We start from the raw sequence: 24,675 nt of genomic DNA on the forward strand, positions 1-24,675 counted from the left end.
CAGGCTTTATTTTGTACACCTGCAGTTGTTTCTGACCTTCATCGCTGATTCACCAGACTGATTTTTATGTTTAATTTTAGCTTGTTAGCTACATACTATCTGGTCTAACTATTGCTGTATAGTTGTTATCAACTTATTAGTATACTAATTAAATTAGCTTCATATTAAGTTAAACTGAAATTTGAATTCTCCTCACTTTTTGTGTAAGGAAATATAAGCTAAAGTGATGCAGCAAAGCATAAATATCCATTTACAAGTAAAGCATAAAATGATAGTGTGTAAACCTCAGCTCTTCCCATTTATATAGTGTGTGACTCATACCACTTATCGGAGTAACCCATTTATGGAAGATCGGAGTAGCGTATGGAGTGCTTAAATCACAGCCATGACTAAAAACGTCAGCCCACCAGCTTAAATGCCTGTGTGTGACTTGGAATTTCAGTGACATTACAAAACATTTTTAGTGCCTACACTAGATATTGGACTGCTCACATTACTAGTAATGACATTGAAATTCATTCCCCTGAGAACACTCTGTAGAGGTCGCTATAACGGCAGAAAAATGTATAAAACTAAAATTTCTTATTTTTGACCTGATAAGTACACAAGGCAATACAAACACCAAGGATATATGCTGTAGGCAGATTTCTGGTTATGGTGTGAAAGTGTCCTGCTGCCAATTTGTCTTGTTGGCCAACTGCGGTGTGCAGACCTTTTACACTGTGAGAGTGAGTGAGCAACTTGGATTGGAACGAATGGGCACCATCTTGGAACACCATATCCAGTTCTTGTTATGATGTTAACGTGCTGACATGTTGTAAACCTTCAGTACTGTTTCAGAGGCCTTTTAACTGCTCTTGTATTTCCAATAACACAAAATACAACATCTGTCTAATCAGTTAGGACTCAGTGACAGACTGTTAACTTTAAATGCATTCACATGGGCTTTAGGACAAGGAAATTGTGATAGTGGTGTTATACTGGTTTCTGTTATTCAAGAAGAGAAATTTTCATCCTTGCCTGATCCTTATAATTTAGCTGGTGTAGGAGTTCTTAAATACATGATTGTTAGATGGATTATGAAAAATGTTTTACATGTTGTGTAATCTGTTTGCTTTGATCTCATTGGTCTCTTCTTTTTTATTATACATTTTTTTGCTTTTTTGACCGGGTAGTCCTTGTGAGATTACCTGGCCAAAAGAATAAACTTCAGAAAATAATAAACATACATGGCTGAAGCAGGTTTCTGTGCTTGCTAGAATGTGGCATGGCAACCTGTTTGGCAGCAATATATTTAGATATTCCTACATGTACCGATATTGAATTACTTTTTTTTATTTGTCATTATCTCAGGTGCCTGTTTCCTCTTGTAGGCCTATCTTCTTATAGACCCCCTTTATCTTTTGGCGCCAGATGAGATCATAAGGAAAAGTGCGGCTGGTCTTACCGGGATGTTTTTTGGCAACCAGTAGATAAGGTGCACAAAAATGGCAGCTGGTCGAGGGAGGAATCCTTCCAAAAATCTTCTCCGCTTGCTTTATATCTCAGCTTTCCACTACTAAAATAATAAATAATAATCCAATGTAAAATCCCTTTATAACCCAAGAAAACCCGAGACATTTTTCTCACAAGTTGGTGGAGACCAAAACAGAAAAACAAGAAGAAAAAAAGAGAGTGACTCCATTTAGATGCTCATGTTGCAGTGTTGGAAGTAGACAACTGTTTCCTAAAACAACTTAATGTGAAAATGGTATTTCAGGGAGTTTTGGAGAGTATGTCTGCCACCCAGTGGTCACAAATTGCTGAATGCTGCTTTAAATGTCTCCGTCTGATTGTGCATCAGACCACTCCATTACACAAATAATTTTTAAGTGGTTTAAGACTATAGGTCTTTTAACAGCTGGTTAGTTAAAGACATCAAGTGGCTTAAGGTAACTTTTCTCCAGATTTAATGATCTATCTTGAAGCTTTAAGTAGGTAATCAGTATTGTGCGGTAATTCTTTTTTTTATGTTTTTCAATTGACGGTTGTCATTTTTATGCACCATGATCACTGAACAGCCACACAATGGCATGTTACATTGCAATCATTCACGTGAGAATATGGATTAGAACCTTAATGAATTTATATTCAGTGTTCTGGACAGAAACCCTTCAGGCATCTCCCAGGTGTTTTGAATGAAGAGTTTGAAAACTCTGTTGATAGTTTTAGAACAACTGATAAGTTAGCAGTGGTTTAGTGTAGGTAGAAGCTATAGAAAAAGCAATATGTAACACATTGGACATGTTTTTTGTCATATGATGTACTGTGAACATCCCTTATCTCTTAAAGTAAATGAGTGTATATCATGTTATATACTATGGAGCTGTGTGATTTTTCCTTTTCAAGTATACATTTTGTCAACAATGCATAAAATAAGGTGCAGAATTTTCTGTGGTCTGACCATGCAAAACCTTTGGGAAGTTTCCTAATTTCCCTGAGTGCAACACTGACATCCTGTCTGTAGATTAATTTTGAAGCTGTTTCCCAATCTTGTTTTAGGGATAGAAATCTTTGCAGGCAACTGTGAGTGAAATATATGTTTTTTCATCTACAACAGTGGAGCCACGTGATATGCATCCTTTTGAACAGGAATACTTTCAAGCAACAACAGAATAAGTCAAATCTGTGTGTTTGTTTTGAACAGATTTCAGAGCATGGTACAGATAGAGTATATGTTATACATGTTATCATGTTTTATGTTATCAGAAAAAAGAGAAATGGTTCATACCTGACAGTTTTTAAGCCAAACAGTAGGCAGGAAACAGGGTCTATCTGTATACATTATGTTCAAACTTATAAATAAGAACTGCCAATGCAGAAATAATATTTAGCTTGCACAGTACTTGGCATCCAATGCTACCAGTTTTTACAGTGCCATTCACATCAGTGGTTTCCAACATTTTTCTGACGTATTCCCACAGCCCTGATGAACTAACTATTCATTAACCTTGCATTCGTACCACTAGTGGCAGAAACAAGCCACCTTTTGTCCACTACTTCCAGCTAACCGTTTTAAGTGTTTATCAATTACTTTTAACTAACTAACTAACTAAGGCATTGCTCCACTTAGAAATTAATACCTACTTCCAGGAAAAATGCCTAAAATAAATCAGTAATAACTCCTCAACAATTAGGCCTAGATGCATAAGTCTCCTTTGATAGGTCAGAAGCTAATGAATATGAGTCAACTGTAAATGAACCTATTTATTTTTCTATTAAAGAGTAAATGGAGATGCAAGAAAGGAAAATATATTTCCATCCTCGTGTGGTATAAAATCTATATTTTAATTGCAATATCACCATCAAAACCATCAACTGATAATAATGCAACCGAATATCTACTAATACACGTAGAATACAACTGAACTGTAAATTTGATATAAAGAAACTAATTTACAACCGTTATTACACAAATATACCAGGTGAATGTCCATGTTTTGGCAATATTTACTGTTTATATGTTTTTACACTTTTACTTGGAGTTTTCTTCAAAACACTATTTCTCTCCATCCAACCACATTCCAAATAACATAAAGCTTCCAAAACATTGAAATATTGAAAAGAAATATTGATCAACATTCCTATGACCCATGCTTTACAGGCAGAATGATGCAGAATGTTGTAGGAATCCATCGTAAGCCTTCAAGATCCTTCTCCATCCTTCACCCACTTGTCAGCAAGTTGAAATAGCAGCGGGACATGTACATCTTTAACAATTCAATCAAATAAAATTTTATTTATTTAGCGCCAAATCACGACAACAGTCATTTCATAGCGCTTTTCATGTAGAGCAGGTCTAGTCCATACTGTGTGATGTTATTTACAAAAACCCAACAGTTCCCACCAAGAGCAAGCACTAGGCGACACAGGCAAGGAAAAACTTCCTTTTAAGAGGCAGAAACGTCTCGGATTACGTATGTAACCCTTGTTCCCTGAGAAGGGGAACGAGACACTGCGTCAGTGACGACACTATGGGAACGCCTCTGGGCGTGGCAGGGCTGAACTATGAATGAAACTACTCCAATCCTATTGGTGTTACTAGAACGGTAGTGTGTGACGGCGTAACCGGAGGGGGTATATAAGCACGCTGGCACATAGGACACATTAGCCCTTTCTATGAAGCAAGGCACTCCAGGCGGGGTGAGGTGTGGCGGACCGACGCAGTATCTCGACACCATAAGAACGAGATACCCACTTAGGCCGCGCCAAAACCCTGCCTGCCCCCAGTGTGCAGAACCTGACGGCACGACTAGGAGGAGAGCACACGGGTGCCGGGTGCAGAAGGAAGGTCCAGACTGTAAAACCGGATAAAAGTGTGAGGGGTGGCCCAGCCAGCCGCGTCACACAAATCCTGGAGTGACGCCCCTGTGAGGAGGGCCCTAGAAGCCGCCATGCCTCGAGTAGAGTGCGCCTTTACGGCCATAGGTGAAGCGCACCTGATAGGCCAGGGAAATAGTCTGAACGATCCAGTTGCTGATGGTGTGTTTAGAAGTGGGGAGCCCAGCCTTGGGGGACCCGAAACACACCAGCAACTGGTCTGCTTTCCTCCACCGGGAAGACCTCAGAGTGTAAATACTCAGTGCTCTGACAGGGCAGAGCAGATGAAGTCTCCCGTCCTCCACCGTCACATGAGGTGGGGGATGAAACGCCTGCAGCACCGTGGACCCTGCCAGTCTGGCCGGAACCTTAGGGACATAACCTGGACAAGGGTGCAGGATGGCCCTGACCCTCCCCGGGGCAAACTCCAGGCATCGGGGAGAAACCAAAAGTGCCTGGAGATCCCCCACCCTCCTCAGAGAGGTGATAGCGAGGAAAAGGTCATCTTAAGGGTCAGGTGCTTGGCCTCAGCCAACTCCAGGGGTTCAAAGGGGGCCTCAGCCAGCGCTTCGAGAACCACTGCCAGGTCCCAGGTGGGAACCCTGGAACGAATCACTGGTCTCATCCTCCGGGCTCCACGGAGGAAGCGCACGACCAGTGGAAGCCTCCCCAAGGGCCCATCACTAGACAGCCGTGCAGAGAAGGGTTTGTTCCACGATCCGCAAAGATCCGGAAAAAATGGTAGGGGCCGACGCGGGGGTGGCGCTCGCTGTTGCAGCAACCGCTCGTCTAGTTTGCTGCCCACCGATGGCTGCTGCACCGCCTGTGGCCAATCAATGTGCAGCTTGGCCACAGCCCGCGTCACCACTTCTAACAACTCCTCGTATCCTGGCGAGGGCTGATGACGTTTCATTTCCCCAAAGTCATTCTCCATGCTAAGCACATCTAGCTCCTCAGAGCCAGATCGTGCAAGCCTCTCAGACTCGGACTCACCCCTGAAGTGGGAGAAACCGAGAAACGGGCTCCCGATCGGGGACGAGGGGAGGAGGATTCTGCGGACGAGGACGGTAAAAAGGCCTCAGCGACGCCTCAGCAACCGCGGGGCCTGTGCCACAGGGGGAGTGCATCTGACCATCCTCTAGAAAAAGAGCCGCTCAAGACCTCAGCACCCTCAGGGGCAGGGCCTCGCAATGGTCGCAGGCAGCCCCCTCGAGCTGCCTGAGCGTGCGACATCCCCAGGCATGAGACGCACATCCCATGGGTATCACCTTCCGTGATGAAACGCTCACATGGAAAGACACACTGTCGGAATCGCTTCGACATGATCTGCTTCGTCACGACTTCAGGTAGGATGATGGAGCTTCCAAACATAGCCAGAGTGCCTGCTGAATAGAAAGAAGCTAATGTGTCCTATGTGCCGGCGTGCTTATATACCCCCTCCGGTTACGCCATCACACACTACCGTTCTAGTAACACCAATAGGATTGGAGTAGTAGTTTCATTCATAGTTCAGCCCTGCCACGCCCAGAGGCGTTCCCATAGTGTCGTCACCGACGCAGTTCGTGTTCCCTCGAAGGGGAACCTCGAGCAGAACCATGGCTCAGGGTGGTCGGCCATCTGCTGCGAACACTGCAAAAATGTATACAAAAATGTATATCAGCAACAACTGTGTCCAATCACAAGCTGTTGTCTTTGGGGACTGATATTAAAGTGAAAGATCCAATTTATGACCCAATATTTTGATTTTGAAAATTATTTGGATAGTAGACCCCTTTCCTGTCCAAACTACATTAGTACAGGCCAATATTGAAAGCTGTTCTGTATGTGGCCCATAATACCTTTTCCTGTTAATAAAATAGATTACAGTCTCAACAACAATTGCACATCATTAAATATTTGTCTGAAAGAGAATAAGCATTGCCTATGTGTATTTTATCTAACACATAATCTGCCGTAATAACTACATTCAGTGTAGCATATCTAATTTATCCCTGTGCCAGCACGCTTTAATAATATCCAAGCTAGGTGAAACCATTTCTCAACCACCAGCTGGCTCTAAATCATGCTGCCTAAGATAACGTTACAGTGACCTGCTGTTGAATGCATCTAATACTACATGTCTACAACGAGGACCTGCATCTTTGATATTTCATTTAACTAACATTATAACTACAACCAGAGCCGTTACAGCTCTGACTACAGCGTTTCACGTCTACTATGCCACACAGAGAAGCTACAGGAAGCCGTGTTAGATTCTTGTTCAGTTCACGTTTATTTACGTCTGCTATGGTTTAATCATTTCCGACACGCCGACTAAAACTGCAGACAGGCGGCTCGCAGATATATTTGGAATACGTCAGAAGCTATAGTTTAACACATAGTGTTAGCTTTGTGGCTAATTTAGCAAAGGCGACGTGAGCTGCTATAAGCGATTTTAGAGAATATTGACAACGATGAACTAGGGAGAAAGGAGAGGACCGGTAGCTACAACTGCCACACTGTTAGAGAAATGCATCTACACTCACGTTTGTCAGCAGCGTAACGTTACCCAACCCAACTACCGTAACATTTAACATGCTGCTGTGAGCTGGGAGGAAACCGGGAGAGGGCAATGAAAAACGGGAAGGTTAGCAAGTCATGAATGTTTTCAGGAGAAGATAAGTGTTTGGGCCTGTTTTTATCATAGTTATTTAAGTCATGTAATTAATGTGACAAAGGACCGACTCACCGCTAACACAGCCCTCCCACGTGTCTACATGCTGCGGTAGACTCCGGCAGACTCCGTCAGCTGATTGTTTTCTTTTGTGTTTTTTCTGGTGCAGCAGTGTTGTTAGCAGAGGAGCTGCAGAGCTCTCTCTGGTGGGCAAAGTATGCAACACTCATCTCTCTGTTTCTTTATCATTAGTCATATATATCTGCTGTTATAAGCGCCGATAAATGCAATTAGCTGATATCAGCTGATAATAACGGCTGTCCGATATATCGGTCGGGCTCTAGTGGACATGTCCATGCCATCTGCATCCTGAATGTAACATGGGATTCACATTCCTGATATTTAACTATAGAGCTAATCGCTCTGCCCATCTTACTAGTCTTACAGTAGGCTTACAACAGCTTTTGTTAAATATGTTAGCTTTAAAGTGGAAACCACAAAGCAGCATTTTGCTCGACCTTTTGAGCTGCAGGCATATTGAGAACAGCCCTTGGTTCAGTTTATTGCTCTCCAACAAACAGCTGCTGTTCTCTGATGAAAAACCTGCTGTTTAGTCAAATCCGGATGTACAGCAGATTTTCTATATTCATCAATCCGATCTTTCCATCTGATCTGAGTATGTGCATATAGCAGTGTGCACTTCCAAAGAAGATTATGTGCTATAAGGTGAGGGCTTGACTATAGTCTATAGTCTGGTCATTTGACAAACCCCGCTCTCTGTATGTAAATATTTGGATTTCTAGAGGCTTAGCTTTAGCATGAGACACAGTCAGAACATAAGCTGATGGATGGTCACATAGCAGCGGGTGGGGAGTCAACAATTCTAATTTTTGATGTTTATGCATGCATACATTTGTTTTGGACCTGGAAGAGTTGACTCAACCTTCAGATTTAGGTTATTTTTACCTGAAAAAGTGTTTTAGTGTTTCCTGCTACACGGAGAACAACACTGTTCTCCGCAGGTCACAATAAATGAAGTCCTATTGCAACAGAAGCAATCACAGTTTGTTTACAAAAACCCTGCATCACGTACATACAAATTGATGGCAGCAACGTGTTGAATGTTTTCTTTTTTCATCTTAGATGCATGTTTATGCTTTCATATCTCATTGATAGCAACACTTTGACCAACATTAGATGAAACATTAAATGAAAGCTTGAGCTTATCCACAACTAGTCCAACCAGCGGTGAGATGTTGCTGTTGGGTAGATTTGGTTTAGCAAAGCTGCTAGCAAAGCAACACAGTAAATAAAATAAGCACAGCAGAAACAGCACAACAAACTATATATCTTTGAATGTTACAGTTACGGATGAAATTGACAACAGAAATAAACAAAATAGCTGCAGAAGTGACTGTTGTTGTAAGATTAACATCACAGTGATTTCAGGCTATTTAAAGAACAGAAAATGCTCCACATAGTACAAAATAACAACGAACACATTTAAACACTATACACAACAAAAATGAACATCTGATTATGCTCCAGCAGTCCCTTCTCATTCCCAGCGTCAAATAGCTGTGCCTTGTCACTTCTTTTGCCATCTAGTGCCAACGCACATGGCTCCATTTTGCGTCATAGTTCAACACACTGGGGGAATCCCCTTAGCACCATTGTTCAACACTAAAAGTATTATTATATATAACCAGAAAAGTCCCGTAAGGAGGTGGTTGGGGTGGATTGGTGGACAAAAACCTGACATTCAAGCAGGAAAGTGTTCGTTTCCTATGTGAAACAGAAGGTCAGTATTGATTCCTTTTAGTGACATTACGTTAGTAGCGTTACTTAAATTACATTATTTAAGTCACGTAAGTTATTTTAAGCCAAACCATGATCTTTCCCTAAACCTAACCAAAGTAGTTTTGTTAACCACGTGCTGTTTCACAACATTAACCACTAGTTTTATTTTTGAAAGTGTAACCGGAAGTTAGCATATTTATTATTATTATATTTATTAACTTGACCAGATTTTGCATAGTTATTTTTGCTAACTTAACCGTGGAGCCCTGCACATACAAAAACAACGCTAAAGGATATGACAAAGCATCCATATGTGACTCCCTGGGATGAGAACAGGTTGGCTCCAGAATCTCTCTAACAGATTAGGGAAAAATATGATGAAACTACAGAGCGTTTGCTCTGCAGGTGGTATTTTTAAAATACAAATTTCATCAGTTTTTTTTATTAATTAAATTAGTACCAACAGTTTTAAAAACTAAAATAATGTGAAAAATGAGTGTAAAATAATAGTCTGCACTCTTTGTTGAGACTGCACAGAGGCTCTGATGGATGTAAAAACTGAAAAGACATTGAGAGGGATGATGAGCTAGAAGTTCATGTTCCTGTAGGTCTGTGTCCTTGGGCAACACTATACTTGCGTTGTCATATACTCCTTTTTCTTCCTGTTTTTCTCCATCCGACACACTGGAAACTCCTGTTCTTCCTCATCTCACCTTCCTCTCCTCCCCTCTCTCTCTCAACAGCTTTGTTTTTTTTCTCTCTTTAATATACGGATGAAAGAGCTCTATAGAACTCTGATGTGTTCCTCTGAAATAGGCCCCAGGCCACTCCTTTATATGCACGCATACACACACACTGAACACAACCAACCTCTGTGCATTTAAACACTATACCAACCTACAAACACACTGAAGGTACACAGTAGTTGTACATCCGCCCACACATATACCCAAACAATAAAAACAAAGATCTTAATCATACATGTGAAAAACATTGTATATGCATATTTGCACACACACTTGCATGTGAAGAAGTGTGCACACAGAGCCATGCAGGAACTTGTTCACACACACACACACACGCTCACACACATAGATTGCAGCCAGCACACACCCTATTCTCTGTACATCTGTGTAAATACATTAACTTTGAAGTGTGAGAGGAGGGTGTGTTTTTATCAATCCATGACGATCCTTGGTTGGCCTTTTCAGGAAATATGTGCTTTCTTGGACAGAGTTAGATGTCAAGTTTGCTGTGGTGAAAAGTAACTAAGTACATTTACTCAAATACTTGCAATACAATTTTGAGGTACTAGTTTAGAGTATTCTATATTTCCACAACATTTCAGAGGCAAGTATTTTTATGTTTTACTCCACTACATTTATTTTAAAGTTATAGTTACTAGTTACTAGCGACTAGGATTCTACTAGTTTGGACTTGTTGAACCAGTTTATAAAGTATGATGCATTATTATAGATTAAACTACCAAACACTATATGAAGCAGATTTCAAAAATTGATTCAGTGTTGTATAGGGGGAAATCACTGTAGCTTGTTTTACAGTTTCTAAAGGGTGTTCATGTAACAAAAATAATTTTTTGCACTTGAATGCACCACAAATCCAGCTACTGCCAAACAGGCAATGGGAAGGTGTGACATTGCAGGGGCACGAGACCTAGTCCCCAAAGTTTGGTGTAACTGTTATTATCGCTGGCTACTGGTATAGTGGAAGCTGCAGTGATGCTGACAGTAACGTGTCATCTCTGATGCAAATCCCAAAAGGATGCAGTAAACTCAACCTATTGTTTCCATGATTATGCTGACATTAGATTGTGAACAGCAAGTCTGTGTTTAAATCATAGAAATCCTCATCTCTGTGAACTCCTACACACACGGAGCAAAGTCAGTGGTCAGCAGAGCACAGAGGCCATGGTGGAGGCAGTGAAGTGAACCAGGTGAACAACATATCTTTATACATAGGGCTGTCACCGACTAAGGATTTACATAGTCAAATCAGAATCGTCAAGTCCTGCCTAGTCGAAAAAATGTGTGTTTTGTGCGCGGAGATAGCGAGCCGGAGGTGGGGGGGGGGGGGTTGCACATGGTAGCACTTTAAATTTCCAGCCAAACTGAGACTTTTTGAAGACCCTTTTCTCTCTCTCTCATCTGTCATTCACTGGTCTTGTGCAGAGTTTTGCGTGCATTGCATGCTGCCAACAACTGCGTGTATGTCGCGGTTCATCAACGGTGATAAATTATGGGGCTCGGTCTTTTCAGTAAGTGTTCCTCTTCTGCCACTACACACACACACATGCTACGCCTACACATGCGTACTGACGACACAGGATTAGGGTTACAATTTTGGATTTATTTACTCACTTTAAAAACATTTATTGAAAGTTTCATTCTTTTTACATGTTTATTTAGAGCATTAAACGTGGAAATGTGTATTTTAATAGGCTGTATATTAACTTATTGGGAGAAAACTGGTAGTTCTGTCAGATCATACATTGAGCACCTCCATGTGAGATTGACAGTCAAATCAGGCTCCACGCATCAAAGCATCAAATGTTCTTATCTAATCCTGTTTTGAATTTATTCAAGTTAATGTAATATTAATCTTGTTTGTTTGACAATTCATGTGTTTATTGTTGTTGTTGGACAGGAGACAGCATCGGAGCAGAGAATAGTAGAAAATGTTTTTGGCAGCTGAATAAGCAGTGTCATCAAGTTTTGTATATTTAAAATGTTTTTTATATTTTGTATATAGCTGTCGTGATAGTAAAATATTTAAATACATATTTAAAACATAAAATGTTGAAATCTGTGAATGTAATCCCCCCACTTGATTGACAAGCCCTCAGGGCAGCTCTACTTCTTTGTCCACAAACCCCTGTCTCTGTTGTCAAAGCTGTGTGTTTTGTATGCCCAACCTGAGCTGTGGATGACTTAGCTGTCGTATAAGAATGAATGGAACAAAACATTGCCAGTGAACATATTCCAAACAACAATTACATTTCCTCCAAAACACATGTGCCAGTGTTGTCTAAACTTACTTCATGGGAAACAGGGTTATATAGTAGCTTGTTTTGATTTTTCCAAAGTAATGTTGAAAGATTTACTACCCAAAGAATTGACAGAACTTTTACTGCTGGACCATCTCTGGGTGTGCTCTCATGCCTGGAGGATTGGAGTTTTTTTTGTATCTACCAGAGTGACCCTGAATATTTAGGCTTGATATTTATTGTCACTGTTTATTTTCAGCTGTTTTCTTCTTCTTCTGCCTCCACATTTACCATAGAAGGCCACAGTGAGCTGAAGTCTTAGGACCTCTTAAATCTTGTTTAGACAGACAGACTTTCCTGCCACATGAATAGACACATACAGTTACATAGATGCAAGTGCAAATACACAGCCACAATCACAAAAACATGCACATACACACACTGCCCACAAACATACACACATTCACAAACAATTACTGGAAATGCATCAAAATATGCATCCATGCTCTCACACTCCCACATGATAAATCAAGCAGAATCTGAACCCATGCACTAAAGTTCATTCTCTGCTCTCCAGACAAGAAACATTTAGAGCTAAATGTTGTTTAAATTATGTTTTATGGCCAAGAAATGGTTTGCAGGCCTCATCGCTGACTCGTAGGTGAATTTCATCTACCACGCTGAGGTCATCATTAAACAATGAATTAATTTTTCTCATCATTTTAGATCCAGAAAACCGAGCTCAGCTCCATTATGTCATGATAGGATCCAGCTTTTTGCACAGCACCTTTAACTTTTGTCCGATAAAGTAACTGCACCTATTATCGATGAGGTAATCTAGGTATTTTATGGTGGGTGAATCTGAAATGATGTCTAATCTTCAAATAATCCCCGCATGTTAGATATTAATTCTCTTTTCCATCAGCATTGTTTCAAAAATGTTAAGGGCACCTGGGGTCACCTAGACTGATGAAAAAGTTCAGTTCAGTTCTGTAAATTAAATAAAAATAAAAGCATTAATCACCCCCATTCTCAGTTTGTACCCACTGTATGCCTGACTGTGAAAGTATTAAAAATATGAATCAAGAAAGCAAATATAGCTTCCTGTGCAGATGAGAAAATACCACAATTAAAACACACACTGAGCATTAAATATAAAGCTGGAGCCAGGAGGTGTTTCGTTAGCTTAGCATAAAGACTGGAAGCCAGGAAACAGCTAGCCTGGCTCACTTTAAAGCTCAAACAGCCACCTACCAGCACTTTACAAGCTCACTAACACTTTGTATCTTGTTTGTTTAATTTGTACAGAAGCTCCATGGGGAAAAGGACAAAATTATGAGGAGTTACATGCTGGAACTATCTTTGCGCAGTGACTTCCTCAACGTCATGCTCCCAACAAGACTCCAGGAAGTTAATTAGTAAATTTTAGATATGCTAATAGGTGTACATTTTAGCTTTAGAGGAAGACAGGCTAGCTGTTTCCCCTACTTCGAGTCTTTATGCTACGCAAAGCTAGTCAACTCCCAGCTGCATTTGCATTGCCCAAAATGCTGAACTACTCTTTTAAGGAATTCATGTGCTTTTTGGTACTTAAGAACAAACAGTGAAGATAGTAATCAAAAGATAGGCTAAATAGAGCAATGGTGCTACAGTAGAAGCATGGTAGCATGTAGCAAAGGAGAAGGCATTTTTGGTTCTTTCAAGTCTGGATTAATTTATCTACTGCTGACATAGAGAAAGGGCATCTTTTTTTTACTGCCGTTTAACCTGAAATTATTATTTTTTCACACAACTGCTCCAAAGCAAGCCGCAGCCAGTACAACTTAGTTAAGTCAATGTAAAGGTTCCTTATGCTGCAGTGTCTGTGGTTGCTGGCTAACAAAAGAATCCTGTATTACATGATCATGTCAATCAATTACATCAACCCTGCTAATGTCTTAGTTGACACAGTGATCATTTATTGATGTTAAAGAACAAAAAGCACGTTTATCATGAGTTAGTCTCTCATATGGTGCATCTACATCCTGGTGAGAAGTTGGTTGACCGTGAGGCTTGCCTCCCCATCCTCCATCCCTGACTCCTCTACTAGGACCTTCCTCTGAAACTCCTGCAGGAGGAAGCGTGAAGAAAGGAAGAGAAAAATTTAACAATGGAACAGTTAGCCTTTTAAATAGTCTATACCCTCCCCTTAATAGTGTGCTGTATGGTCAAAGAATGAAGCCAAAATATCTTTGGTCAGCAAACATTAGGACTGATAGAGAGTCACTTGATCAACGGGAAAGAAACATCATTTTTAGCCCCTCCCACAGTATTTGATTGACAGGCGGACTCATTGAGGTTTTGAAGTATTCACTTCACCAAGTATGTATTAGTTTCAAGAGCTTTAGACAAGGCTCTTTAACCAGCGCGCTGATCAATGACCTTGAACCCTGACCTCTCTGTAACTTAAGAATGACGTCCAGGAAGCCCCAGTTTCTGATAGATAGCTTGCCTCGGATCTTTAAAAAAAACTTTTGTATTCTGCAGGAGCTTTGAAACATTAGAAGCCTTGTGGCTGCTGAAGCCCTCACACTATGGTGTTAGATCTCCTACTTTTACAGTAAGCATTAGCACGTCAAATATGCTAACAACAGCAGCTGCCTAATATGTCAGCTGCACATTAGACATCAACCGTCCAAGTCTTCAGCTAAGTTTCAGATTATGTTTTGTGTGTGTGTCATTCTCACCCTGAATCTCCTCAGTCTTGCCAGTCTGTCTTGCAGTGTCTTCTCCTGGCTGGAGGTCAGCTCTGCAATGTGAGTCCGCCACTGCTGCTCTTTCTCCTGACACATGAGGGGATTTGCACAATTAAGAGCAACTCTACACCACAAGACTGAACACCAAGATGCACTTTTAAAGCTGCACTAATCAATATTTTCATATTAACTGTCAAACAAAAATCCACATGCATTTGCCAAGCTGACTAATATGTAATATGACTGGTCAGTATCTCAGTTGCTCATCTTGGTTTAGAAATGGCAGTTCTGGAGTTTCTTGGGTTGAGTTAAACAAACTAGATTTGTTATTGCATCAAATATAAATTATATTAACAATATATACTTTCAAATATACTCATCATATAAAGCTTTAACAATAATATGTTGGACTGAACTCTTTATACAGCACAACATATATAACATCCATATTAAAAAAGTATCAGAACTCCATTTCACAGCTGCAAACCAGCTTTGAAAAAAATTGAAAAGAAAACCCACAGTTCCCCACACTGAATCCTCTGTAATATCTTAAAGCTTTCTAGGATTATTTTGAAGGTTACAAAGTTCCCCTGGTACAATAATATAACAGTGCATACAATCTGCTGGGGCCGCACCTCTGAGCTTCAAGTAGGCTTGTTCGTGTGTGTGTGTGTGTGTGTGTGTGTGTGTGTGTGTGTGTGTGTGTGTGTGTGTGTGTGTGTGTGTGTGTGTGTGTGTGTGTGTGTGTGTGTGTGTGTGTGTGTGTGTAGAGGTGTGTGTGTGTGAGAGTCATGAGAAGTGCTGGGCCTGCTGGATATGCATCCCTGACCTCAAATTGGACTCTCTTGGATCCAGTTTCCTGCTGTGTGTTTGTGTGTGTTTCTATGTATAATTTTCATGTGGGTGAGCAAGAAAAACTGAAATCTTTCAGATGTTTTTGAAAGATTTTAAACAGTTTGGATGGGATACATGATGAGAGGGGGGAGGGCAGTTGCTCTCAACGGACAGCGCCTGTCATTAATTAACATTTCTTTCATGATGCGTGTGTGTGTGTGTGTGTATGTCGGGGGAGCAGTAATGTGCAAAGGAAGTTGATGTGAGCAAGGGAGGCATTTAGTTTAATGTCAGTCAGTTTAAAGAGGAAGCCTTGCTGACACATATAGAGTGAAGGTCAACACAGTTAAACCGTTACCTCCCCAGTTACATGATGATCGCACACGCATACAGGCGAACAATCAGGTCTTTCTTTCCAAAAAGGCCTTGAGTTGAAATTGAGCATTTGGACTTTTATTTATTTATTTTTTATTGAACCTTTATTGAACCAGGTGACACCAGGTGTTGAATTATTACTTTTATCATGTTCTATACACACTTGTTCATCTTCATGGTGTGTGAAGTGGGAGGATCACTCTGAACAAAGTGCCTTAAATTTGCGATCACTGACAAATTGCCTTTAATACTTCTTTTCTGACTCCGGTCCAATCACAACATCATGGTGGCTATTTGCCATCTGGCCAGTGGTGTTGGTTGTGGAGTTGAGTGTCAGTGTGCAGAGCAGGCCAAAAATACATAAACTGTCAGCAGAGGTGTGAAAATGTCCCACCAGAGCCATGGACACATGATTTACTATATGAACCCAGTGTTCCATGCTGAGGAAATTCTTATACTTTTATAATACTTATTTACTAGTCTTCTGCAATTTAGACTAAATATCTAATGAGCCCAGCTCCAGTTTAAGTGCAGCTAATTATGTAATACTGGGCTGTTTAAGATGCACAGGAAAAGTGCATAGGAAAATGTTTATCGCTGAATCTAAAATGTTTTTTTGAAGAGAAGAGACTTTTTGAACTTTAATAGTGCATTCAGACAGAGCAGGGCTACATGTGAGGAAACAGATGTGAAACAGCCTGGTGAGATATTTCAGTCTGGACAAAATCGGTGGACCTATTGAGTGACCAACAGACCAGCACTGACAGCCACCCAATCTTAGAGGTGGACATAAGTATTTATATGGCTGCTTTAGTCACACTGGACCTGTAGTGAGGCATTCAGAGTCAGGAATTTAATACACTCAAACAAAAGACAATCTACAGACAAATTCCAAAGACTTAATTAGTGGAGACTGGTGTAAGCATGTAAGGATGCCCAGAAGGCTTTGAGCATTCTTTGTAACTCAGCTCAGTGTCGACCGTTGCGTCAACAGTGTCGACCGATTGAAGTGGAGGAATGAAACTGCACATGTATTCTTATTAAACTGCAATGTTATGGTAGAAACATTACAGTGTGTTTCTGGAATTCCTCTGGCTCGACTGTGGCGTTCCAGCAGTGTGTGTGTGAGAGACTGTATCCAGAGTAATGCCTGTGCAAAAGTGACATTCTGTGTGTGTGTGTGTGTGTGTGTGTGTGTGTGTGTGTGTGTGTGTATCTGTCCATGTTTAGGCTGCTTGTATACATCTACTATACCTGCATAAGTGTGTGTGTGTGTGTGTGTGTGTGCAAATTTCAATGGTCATGAAGTCTGTGTGTTTGTGTGTGCCTCTGAGGTTAAGTTAGGGTTCAGTGGAAAGTACATTCCATACTGAGGTGAGAGTAAATGTCCTCTCTATCAGGGTAAATGTTGTCAGCTTCCTGCCTTTCTGAGTGTGTGTGTGTGTGTGTGTGTGTGTGTGCGTGTGTGTGCGCGCGCGCAGCGGAAACACTGACAACGACAGCCCACGTCCCTTGTTGACCTCACACACTCTTGTCAGAAACGGGGCGGCTGCTCGAAGCACCCACAGCTGTTTTGCCTGTGTGTGTGTGTGTGTGTGCATTCCATGTCCATTAGGATGTCCATTTGTTTTGGCAACGGTGTGTTTGTGTTTTTGAACTACTACACCACTACTACAAACTACTTTTTAAAACTGAAAAACTGCTGCTATTAAATGCGATGCAACATGTGTGTGTATCTATGTTTAGCTCAATGAAGTGTGAGTGATGTTGGAAGCGACTGATAAGCCCGGTAGCCTTTACAGCGTTCCAGAGTTGTGTTTCCATGGAAGTGAATTTGATTTTGCCATGAGCGATGAAGTGAACCTTGGTGGTAAATTAACACTCATCGATCCAGCATCACACTACTGCCTGTCTGCCTGATTGGTCAGCCCCCTGTTTCCATTAGGCTGATTATAACAGCCTGGGCTCATGAAATGTTAAGTACACCGTCTTAAAATTTGAATAACGAGCTCCGTTCACAGAAAGGATTAACCAGAGGAAACACAAACAGAAAGCTGTTTTGACATTTGCTAATTGCTAATAGTTTAAGAAGAAAAATTGGTCCTTGGTTCAAATCTGGCCCAGGTGATGCTGATAAATACAAGGACAAATCAAGGGCTAAAATCCAAAAAGTATTTTCTTCCCTTAAGACTTTGGCTTCCAGCAAATAGTGCTCAGAGCCAGGAAAATCTGTATATTGCTTGGCTGCTGGGTGACGACTGGTTGACTGTGTGTGTGTGTGTGTGTGTGTGTGTGTGTGTGTGTGTGTGTGTGTGTGTGTGTGTGTGTGTGTGTGTGTGTGTTTGGTGTGTGTTTGGGTGAGAGCAAAAATCTGCATGCATGCTTTGGCAAGAGTTTGTCCTCGGGAGAATCAAATGAGAGCCGTTGAGGTTGAACTGGTGTCATTTCCTATAAGCCTAAGAGGCTGTTTGGTTTCACAGATGTACAGACTTGTAGAGTGTGTATCATCTTAGTGTGTGCACGTGTGTGTGCATGTGTGTGTGTATGTGTGTGTGTGTGTGTCCACACCTTCTTGCTCTCTTCCATTTCTTGCAGTCTCTTTTTTTCCTGCTGCTCCCTCTCCAGTCTCCAGCGGACCTGAAACACATACACATATGCTGTAATTCATATATTTTCATTTAGTAGAGTGTAATAACAGGTGGGTTTTGTAGTATTCAAATATCTTCTTTATGCCTTACCCTCTCCTCTCTTTTATCCCTCCAGTCGTCCTCCAAAGATCCAGCCCCCTCCGATGTCTTTTCTGACATTCCCAGAAACGCATAGTCCTCCTCTTTACACAAACCTCTCATTGACTAGAACCAGAAAAGCAACTATTCATCAAATCTGATACTTGTTTACATGTTACTCTTAGATTTAAATTGCCTTGAGCCCTTGACTCAACTGCATGTATGAACCGTGTCCACCAAAGTAGATTTAATGTGACTTTTATGATAATGATCAACATAAAAAAACAGTTTAATATCAAAGTGAAATCAGATCTCTACAAAGTGATCTAAATGAATTACAAATGTAAAACACAATGTTACACCCCTTATATAGGACACACCCACATCATTACTGGTGCAGCAATTTTTAGAAGTCAGTGTATTCATCTGTATCTGAAAGGCCCAACATTTGGTGGCAAAACCTCCACCATGAAGACTAAAGCAACTCAGTGAAAATATGATTAAAAAGCAGAAGTCAGGGGACGGATACAAGAAAATTACATGGTCATTGAACAGCCCGTGACGTACAGTTCAATTAATCTTGGAAAGAGTATGGGCACAGCGAGTAAATCTGCCCAGAGCAAGCCGTCCTCAAATACTGAGTGGGCGTGCAAGAAGGAGATTAGTGAGGGAGGACACCAACAGACAGCTGTGAAGGAGCTGAAAGGTTCAGAGGCGGAGACTGGAGAGGCCAGGTGCTTCACCAGTAGCAGCTTTATGGCAGTGGCAAAGACAAAGCCACTCTTAAAAAACCCACATGACATCAGCTGCAGTTTCCCAGACAGCTGGAGGAAGCCTCTGTGGTCTGATGAAGCCCATTTATTTCCTTTTTAGCTATCATACTGAACGCCAAATACTGTCCATCATCATAAATATATTGGAGAATTCACAGTGCGAAGCATGGAGGAGGCAGCATCATGCTGTGGGGATGCTTCTCTGCAGCAACCCCTGGAAGGCTTAAGTGGGTGGAGGTTAAAATGAATTCAGCTAAATACAGGGAAGTCCTGGATGACAAGCCAAAGTTACACCGGAATGGCTTCAAAACAACAATGTTTATGTCCTGGGCTGGCTGAGTCAGAGTCCAGATCTCAATCCATTTGAGAATTTCTGGCTGGACTTAAACAGCTGTCTAACTCACAATCCACATGCAGCCTGACAAAGCTTTAGCAAATAAGAAAAGGGGGAAATTGCAGTGTCCAGATGTACAAAAGTGTTTTATGTTCTTAATGAATTTAGATCACTTTGTAGATATCTGAAAAATGAAAATGTCCAAGCGAGGAGAATCATTTTCAGAGGCACATTGATACTGTATATGAAAATGATGCCTAACTTTCAAAGAGGGAGATTGTATTTGAGTGGAAATGCAGAAGAGTCACAAATTCAGAAGAAAGGAAAAACGTTTATAATATAATAATATTTCTTCTCAGTCACCAATTTGCCCAAATTACAAAACACAGATGTGAAACAAATCCACTGTAGAAGTACTTTACTTTTTTACTGACGTTCTTTTGTTGGCTCTTTTTGGAAAAAAGTAATTGTTTGGTTCCACTGAATCATATCCGAGGAAGAATCGTCTGCCAGAGTTATGTGGGTTCAACAAGGAACAATTACATTAAGGAACTTGCAAAATGGCATGTCACTGCGTGCTGAAGCTGTTTTAATAACGGAAATCCTATCCCCTTGTCTTTACAGTCATGATGCTCTTTTGATTCCAGCAGTTCATGTTGTACCTTTGACATGGGAATTCCTTGAAACCTTTTCACATGAGTCATCTTAGTCCAGGACGGGTCTGCTGCTCATGACACACAGACATTCATAGTTTAATTTATGAAGTCTGACTGATTTTGAGGCATTTGCGTCACATGTTCTAAAGCTATTTCATTTTTTATTAACAAAAATGCAATCAGATTTGTAGTATTTGGATGGAAAATAAGCTTGAATTAGGTCAGACTAATTAAAAAATGTACACAATTTAAAGCCAATTACTCACCTGTAGGTCAACACTGACTGTGTACTCTCACACCTGTCACACACTGCTTACTTTCCGCTGTGTGCTGATCACTTGTTCTTCACTCTGATTGTTTCCTCTCTTGTTTAATTTCTTATAACCACAGACGTGTCCTGCCTCCTTCTCTGACTGAGAGTCCAACGGAACGTTTCTGATCAACTATAGAGGTTCTTATACAGTGACGGCACGCAGCTTACATGCTAGTTATTTCCACAGTACAGTGATAGAAGTGCCACTGTCACACTAATAAAGACTCATGAAGTCAGAATAGCATAATGGATAGTCCTGAAGCTTTTTTGATTGGGTGAGATCAGTCGGAGGCCTCAGGATACTGTATCTCAACAAATACCAATACCAATATGCCACACACAGTAGGTGTTGTGTGTCACCTGAATATTGATGTGCTAGCCCTAAAATAATTTTGTCAGTCTGGGTTTTAGTGGTGTAAGGGTATGTTATATTATGCTGTTTTACATCCAGAAAAGAACAAAATTTCTCTGGAACAGTAAATACTTTAAAGCAGCAGTTTGACACACAAATGAGAAAATACCACTCTCTAGTCTATACGTAAATATGGGACTACAGCTGGAAGCCAGTTAGCTTAGCTTAGCAAACAGTAGAAACAAGCTGTGGTTGGAGGGGTTGGTGTATGTTTTTGTGTGGACTGATCATGGGAGTTATAACATTTTTATTAGAGAGCTTTAGAGGTGCTTATAGGCAGATTGCTATCTTTGGAATATGCCAGGCAAACTGTTTCCAGTGTTTGTTTTTTTTTGGAAATTTGCTTTTGTATTATAAACACATGTCAACACAGCTCCCTTTGCAGGGTTGCACCAATCCTTGTTAGCATTGTGAAAATGCAGCTCCAGTTTTATTTACAACCCAGTTTCTGCAGCTGCATTTCCCCTCTGGGATCAATAAAGTTCATCCCGTCCTCTTATCTTAATTAACAGTACTTTCAGCAGACTGCTAATAAGGACCCAGGCAGCCACATCAGCTGCTGTTGTGATGGATGTAGGGTAGATGTTCAGAGTGTTTCCAGCGTACTCACTCTGTCACAGTTTTGACACATTTATGAAAAACAGGTCTGGGAGCTGTTATCGTGCTGCTGGATCAGATCTGATCACCAGGCCTGACCGAGAGAAGTCAAAGCAGAGTGAAGGCGGATAGCTGACTTTCTGTTTAGGGTAGTATGAATGAGAAAACCCAGTATATAGTATGACTGTGAATTGATCAAAGTGGTGTGTGTGCAAAGGATCAAAAGAAGGTGTGTTTTGTGTACAGTATGTTCTTTATGAGGTGCAACATTTTCATCTTCCCAGTGTAGAATAATGTATGTTAACCTGACTGTAGCTATAAATCGTTTTTTATCTGTTGTTAACCCCAAGTTATTCTCATATTGAGAAATCACAGACCTCTGGCAGGCCTGGAAACCCTACGAATAATGTCCTCTGTAGTGTGTGTGTAAATTAAAGCCACACTGTGACATTCAAAATATGGTGAGAACATTTAGTTAGTAAATCAAATATGTAATGATGTTGTAGTACTTTTAACTGTCAAACATCCCTGATGATCTAACTTAGACTGAACAACATTATGTACACATCTGCAAACAATTCCTGAAAACACAGCATCAAGTTTGGTCACAACATGCAGATGCAATGAGCAGGAAATCATCTACGAAGGTAGTTAGAAGTAAAACTGACTTGAAGTCTGAAACCACAAAGAGCACTTGTGGCGTCCATATGTTTTTAAAAACTCTGGACTGGAACACCCACGCTCGCTCTGAGAGTTGATCTACTATCCCACATCATTTCACACCTTCTGTACGTTTAGCACCTTCAGAACGAGCAACAAGCTGTCGTCTTTGACCTTTGGTCCCTGAACATCCCTGACATCCCTGACATCACTCATCAGCCTGCTCCTAACAGGAAACAGCTCTGGCCTTTAAATGCTTCTCCCAGCAAAACAACTCCATAAACAGCAATTGTACAGGTGATATTTTAAAATCGGAGTGACTCATTACAGGTTATACAGCTCATATGCAATGATATGCATCTTGTCGCAAATAGTTCACATTGCACATAATATGGTGTTGAGCTCCATGTATGGCCTTTCTATTCAGTCACTGTCATTACTACCCCCTTGGACTCATTCATGCCACTGCAATCCCTTTTTAATAACACATCTCTTCACATGGTCTTTTTTGGGCATGTGGGTTAAAAAATGCAGAGATCTTCAGCTTTGGCTTCATCTTCTGTTTCCTCTTTAACTTCTGCTGCATCTATACACTTCTGCAAACTTCAAGTTCCAGCAACAGAATGGATGCCCTGACTTTTGATACACATTTGAGTAACACAGTGTGAAAATTCCTTTGGCTAACTATCAGTCACAAGATTGGCTGTGTATTTTGAAAGGAAAATTACTTTTGGCTCAAGTCCCACTTTCCATCCATCGTTATTTGACCATCTTTGTCACTGTCGCAGCAGGATAAGCAAGGTACCACAGAAGTCCTTCTACTCATTCCACATCCTCCTAGATTCTCCTGGGGGATCCCAAGACATTCAGGACTGTCTGCAATTGCCCTAAAATAACACATGTTTACGTTCAATCAACAAAGCCCACTAGCAGCCAAAGTAATTATGACTCTTGTCCGTCTGGTATTTTGGAGGACTTGTTGAGCAATTCCTAGGCATGCTACTTCTTTTCAGTTGGCATGCCTGGAAAACCTCTAAAGAGAGGTATCTAGGAACCTCCTTTCAACACAAAGGAGCCGCAGCTCTATCCCAAGAGCCCTTCGGATATCTGAGCTCTTTACCTTAACTCTGAGACTCTGAGTGCAGCTACCCTCCGGAGGAAAATCATTTCAGGTCTCCTGTAGCCGCAATGTCATTCTTTCTATGACCATATGCCATATTCTTATGACCATATCTGAGGTTTGGAATGTAGATGTAGTATGACACCTGCATTACTCCTGACACCGCACCAATCAATCTGTCGATCTTGCACATCTTAACAAGACTCTGAGACTCCTTCACTCGGGAAGCAATTCAACGTATGCGAGGCCACTGATTCCAGGTTATCAATGACAATTTTAAATTCAAATTAGCTTTACTGGCATGAATGTGTAACAACAATATTGCCAAAGCATCATACATACAACATAAGAACAATCAACCCCATACATTTCATTAAACAACTAATTAAAGCGTAAATGTAATCAAAGCGTATGTGTGTTTGTGTTAAAAAAATAAAAATATATTAAAAATTAAATAAATAAACAAAACAGTAAGCGTGTGTGTGTTAAAAAATAAATAAATAAATAAAACAGTAAGCGTGTGTGTGTGTGTTACAAAAAATAAATAAATAAATAAAACAGTAAGCGTGTGTGTGTTTGTGTGTGTGTGTTAAAAAATATATATATTAAAAATAAAATAAATAAATAAAACAGTAAGCGTGTGTGTTTGTTAAAAAATATATATAAAAAATTAAAATAAAATAAATAAATAAAATGGTAAGCGTGTGTGTGTGTTTGTATGTTAAAAAAATATATATATTAAAAATAAAATAAATAAAACAGTAAGCGTGTGTGTGTGTGTTAAAAAATAAAAATATATTAAAAAAAGTAAATAAAATAAATGAAACAGTAATGTGTGTGTGTTAAAAAATAATTAATTGATTTTAAAATAATAATAACATTTAAAAAAAAAGAAATCAAATGTAAAAACAAAACAATTACTAAAATATGAAACAATCAAAATAATAATCATTTGAAAATCTGTACAATTATTTATCAGTCTGAGGTTCCACTGGTTGTCCTCACTTCATGGCATGAGGAGACATATTTTGCAGCAATTATTTCACATTTGGGCATTTCTCCCAGTAAATAGGGGAGTTTCTGTGTGTCTGATATGAATTCGAATTCAGGGTATATTTGGGAAATGTTTGCAAAGTGTTTTTGTCTTAGTGTTATATATTTGGGGCATGAGGTTAGAAAGTGCAGCTCTGTCTCTACCTGTCCCCTGTCACATTGGGTGGTAGCCAGCTCTGTCTGTGGCAACCATTTTCTATGGCCAGGCTGTGTTCACTCAGTATGTATGTTGTCAACATTTTTCTTAATTTGGGTAATTTGCCAGTGTGAA

General features: G+C 40.4%; 1 protein-coding gene across 1 annotated transcript; it reads right to left on the reverse strand.

Annotated features, from left to right (window-relative positions):
- Window positions 1-13,753: 13,753 nt before the first annotated feature.
- LOC119917909 (capping protein inhibiting regulator of actin dynamics) lies at window positions 13,754-18,608 on the reverse strand. The gene is made up of 4 exons (XM_038738329.1): window positions 18,499-18,608; window positions 18,329-18,397; window positions 14,543-14,638; window positions 13,754-13,923 (listed from the first exon to the last, which is right to left on the reverse strand). The coding sequence occupies exons 1-4, from the start codon at window positions 18,565-18,567 to the stop codon at window positions 13,834-13,836; spliced, it is 324 nt and encodes a 107-aa protein (XP_038594257.1). The 5' UTR covers window positions 18,568-18,608; the 3' UTR covers window positions 13,754-13,833.
- Window positions 18,609-24,675: the final 6,067 nt, after the last annotated feature.

Source organism: Micropterus salmoides, unplaced genomic scaffold (genome assembly GCF_014851395.1).
Source record: "Micropterus salmoides isolate LMB-PRFRI ecotype aquatic unplaced genomic scaffold, ASM1485139v1 Ms_hic_scaffold_23, whole genome shotgun sequence".
NCBI lineage: Eukaryota > Metazoa > Chordata > Actinopteri > Centrarchiformes > Centrarchidae > Micropterus > Micropterus salmoides.

What these genes read in the sequence shown, in the direction of transcription:
- LOC119917909 (XM_038738329.1), bottom strand. Translation starts at nt 18,567, where the DNA reads ATGTCAGAAAAGACATCGGAGGGGGCTGGATCTTTGGAGGACGACTGG. An exon ending in GGGATAAAAGAGAGGAGAGG is followed by an intron (nt 18,398 to 18,498) that starts GTAAGGCATAAA and finishes TATGTGTTTCAG; the next exon opens with GTCCGCTGGAGACTGGAGAG. An exon ending in CAAGACTGAGGAGATTCAGG is followed by an intron (nt 13,924 to 14,542) that starts GTGAGAATGACA and finishes TTCCTCCTGCAG; the next exon opens with GAGTTTCAGAGGAAGGTCCT.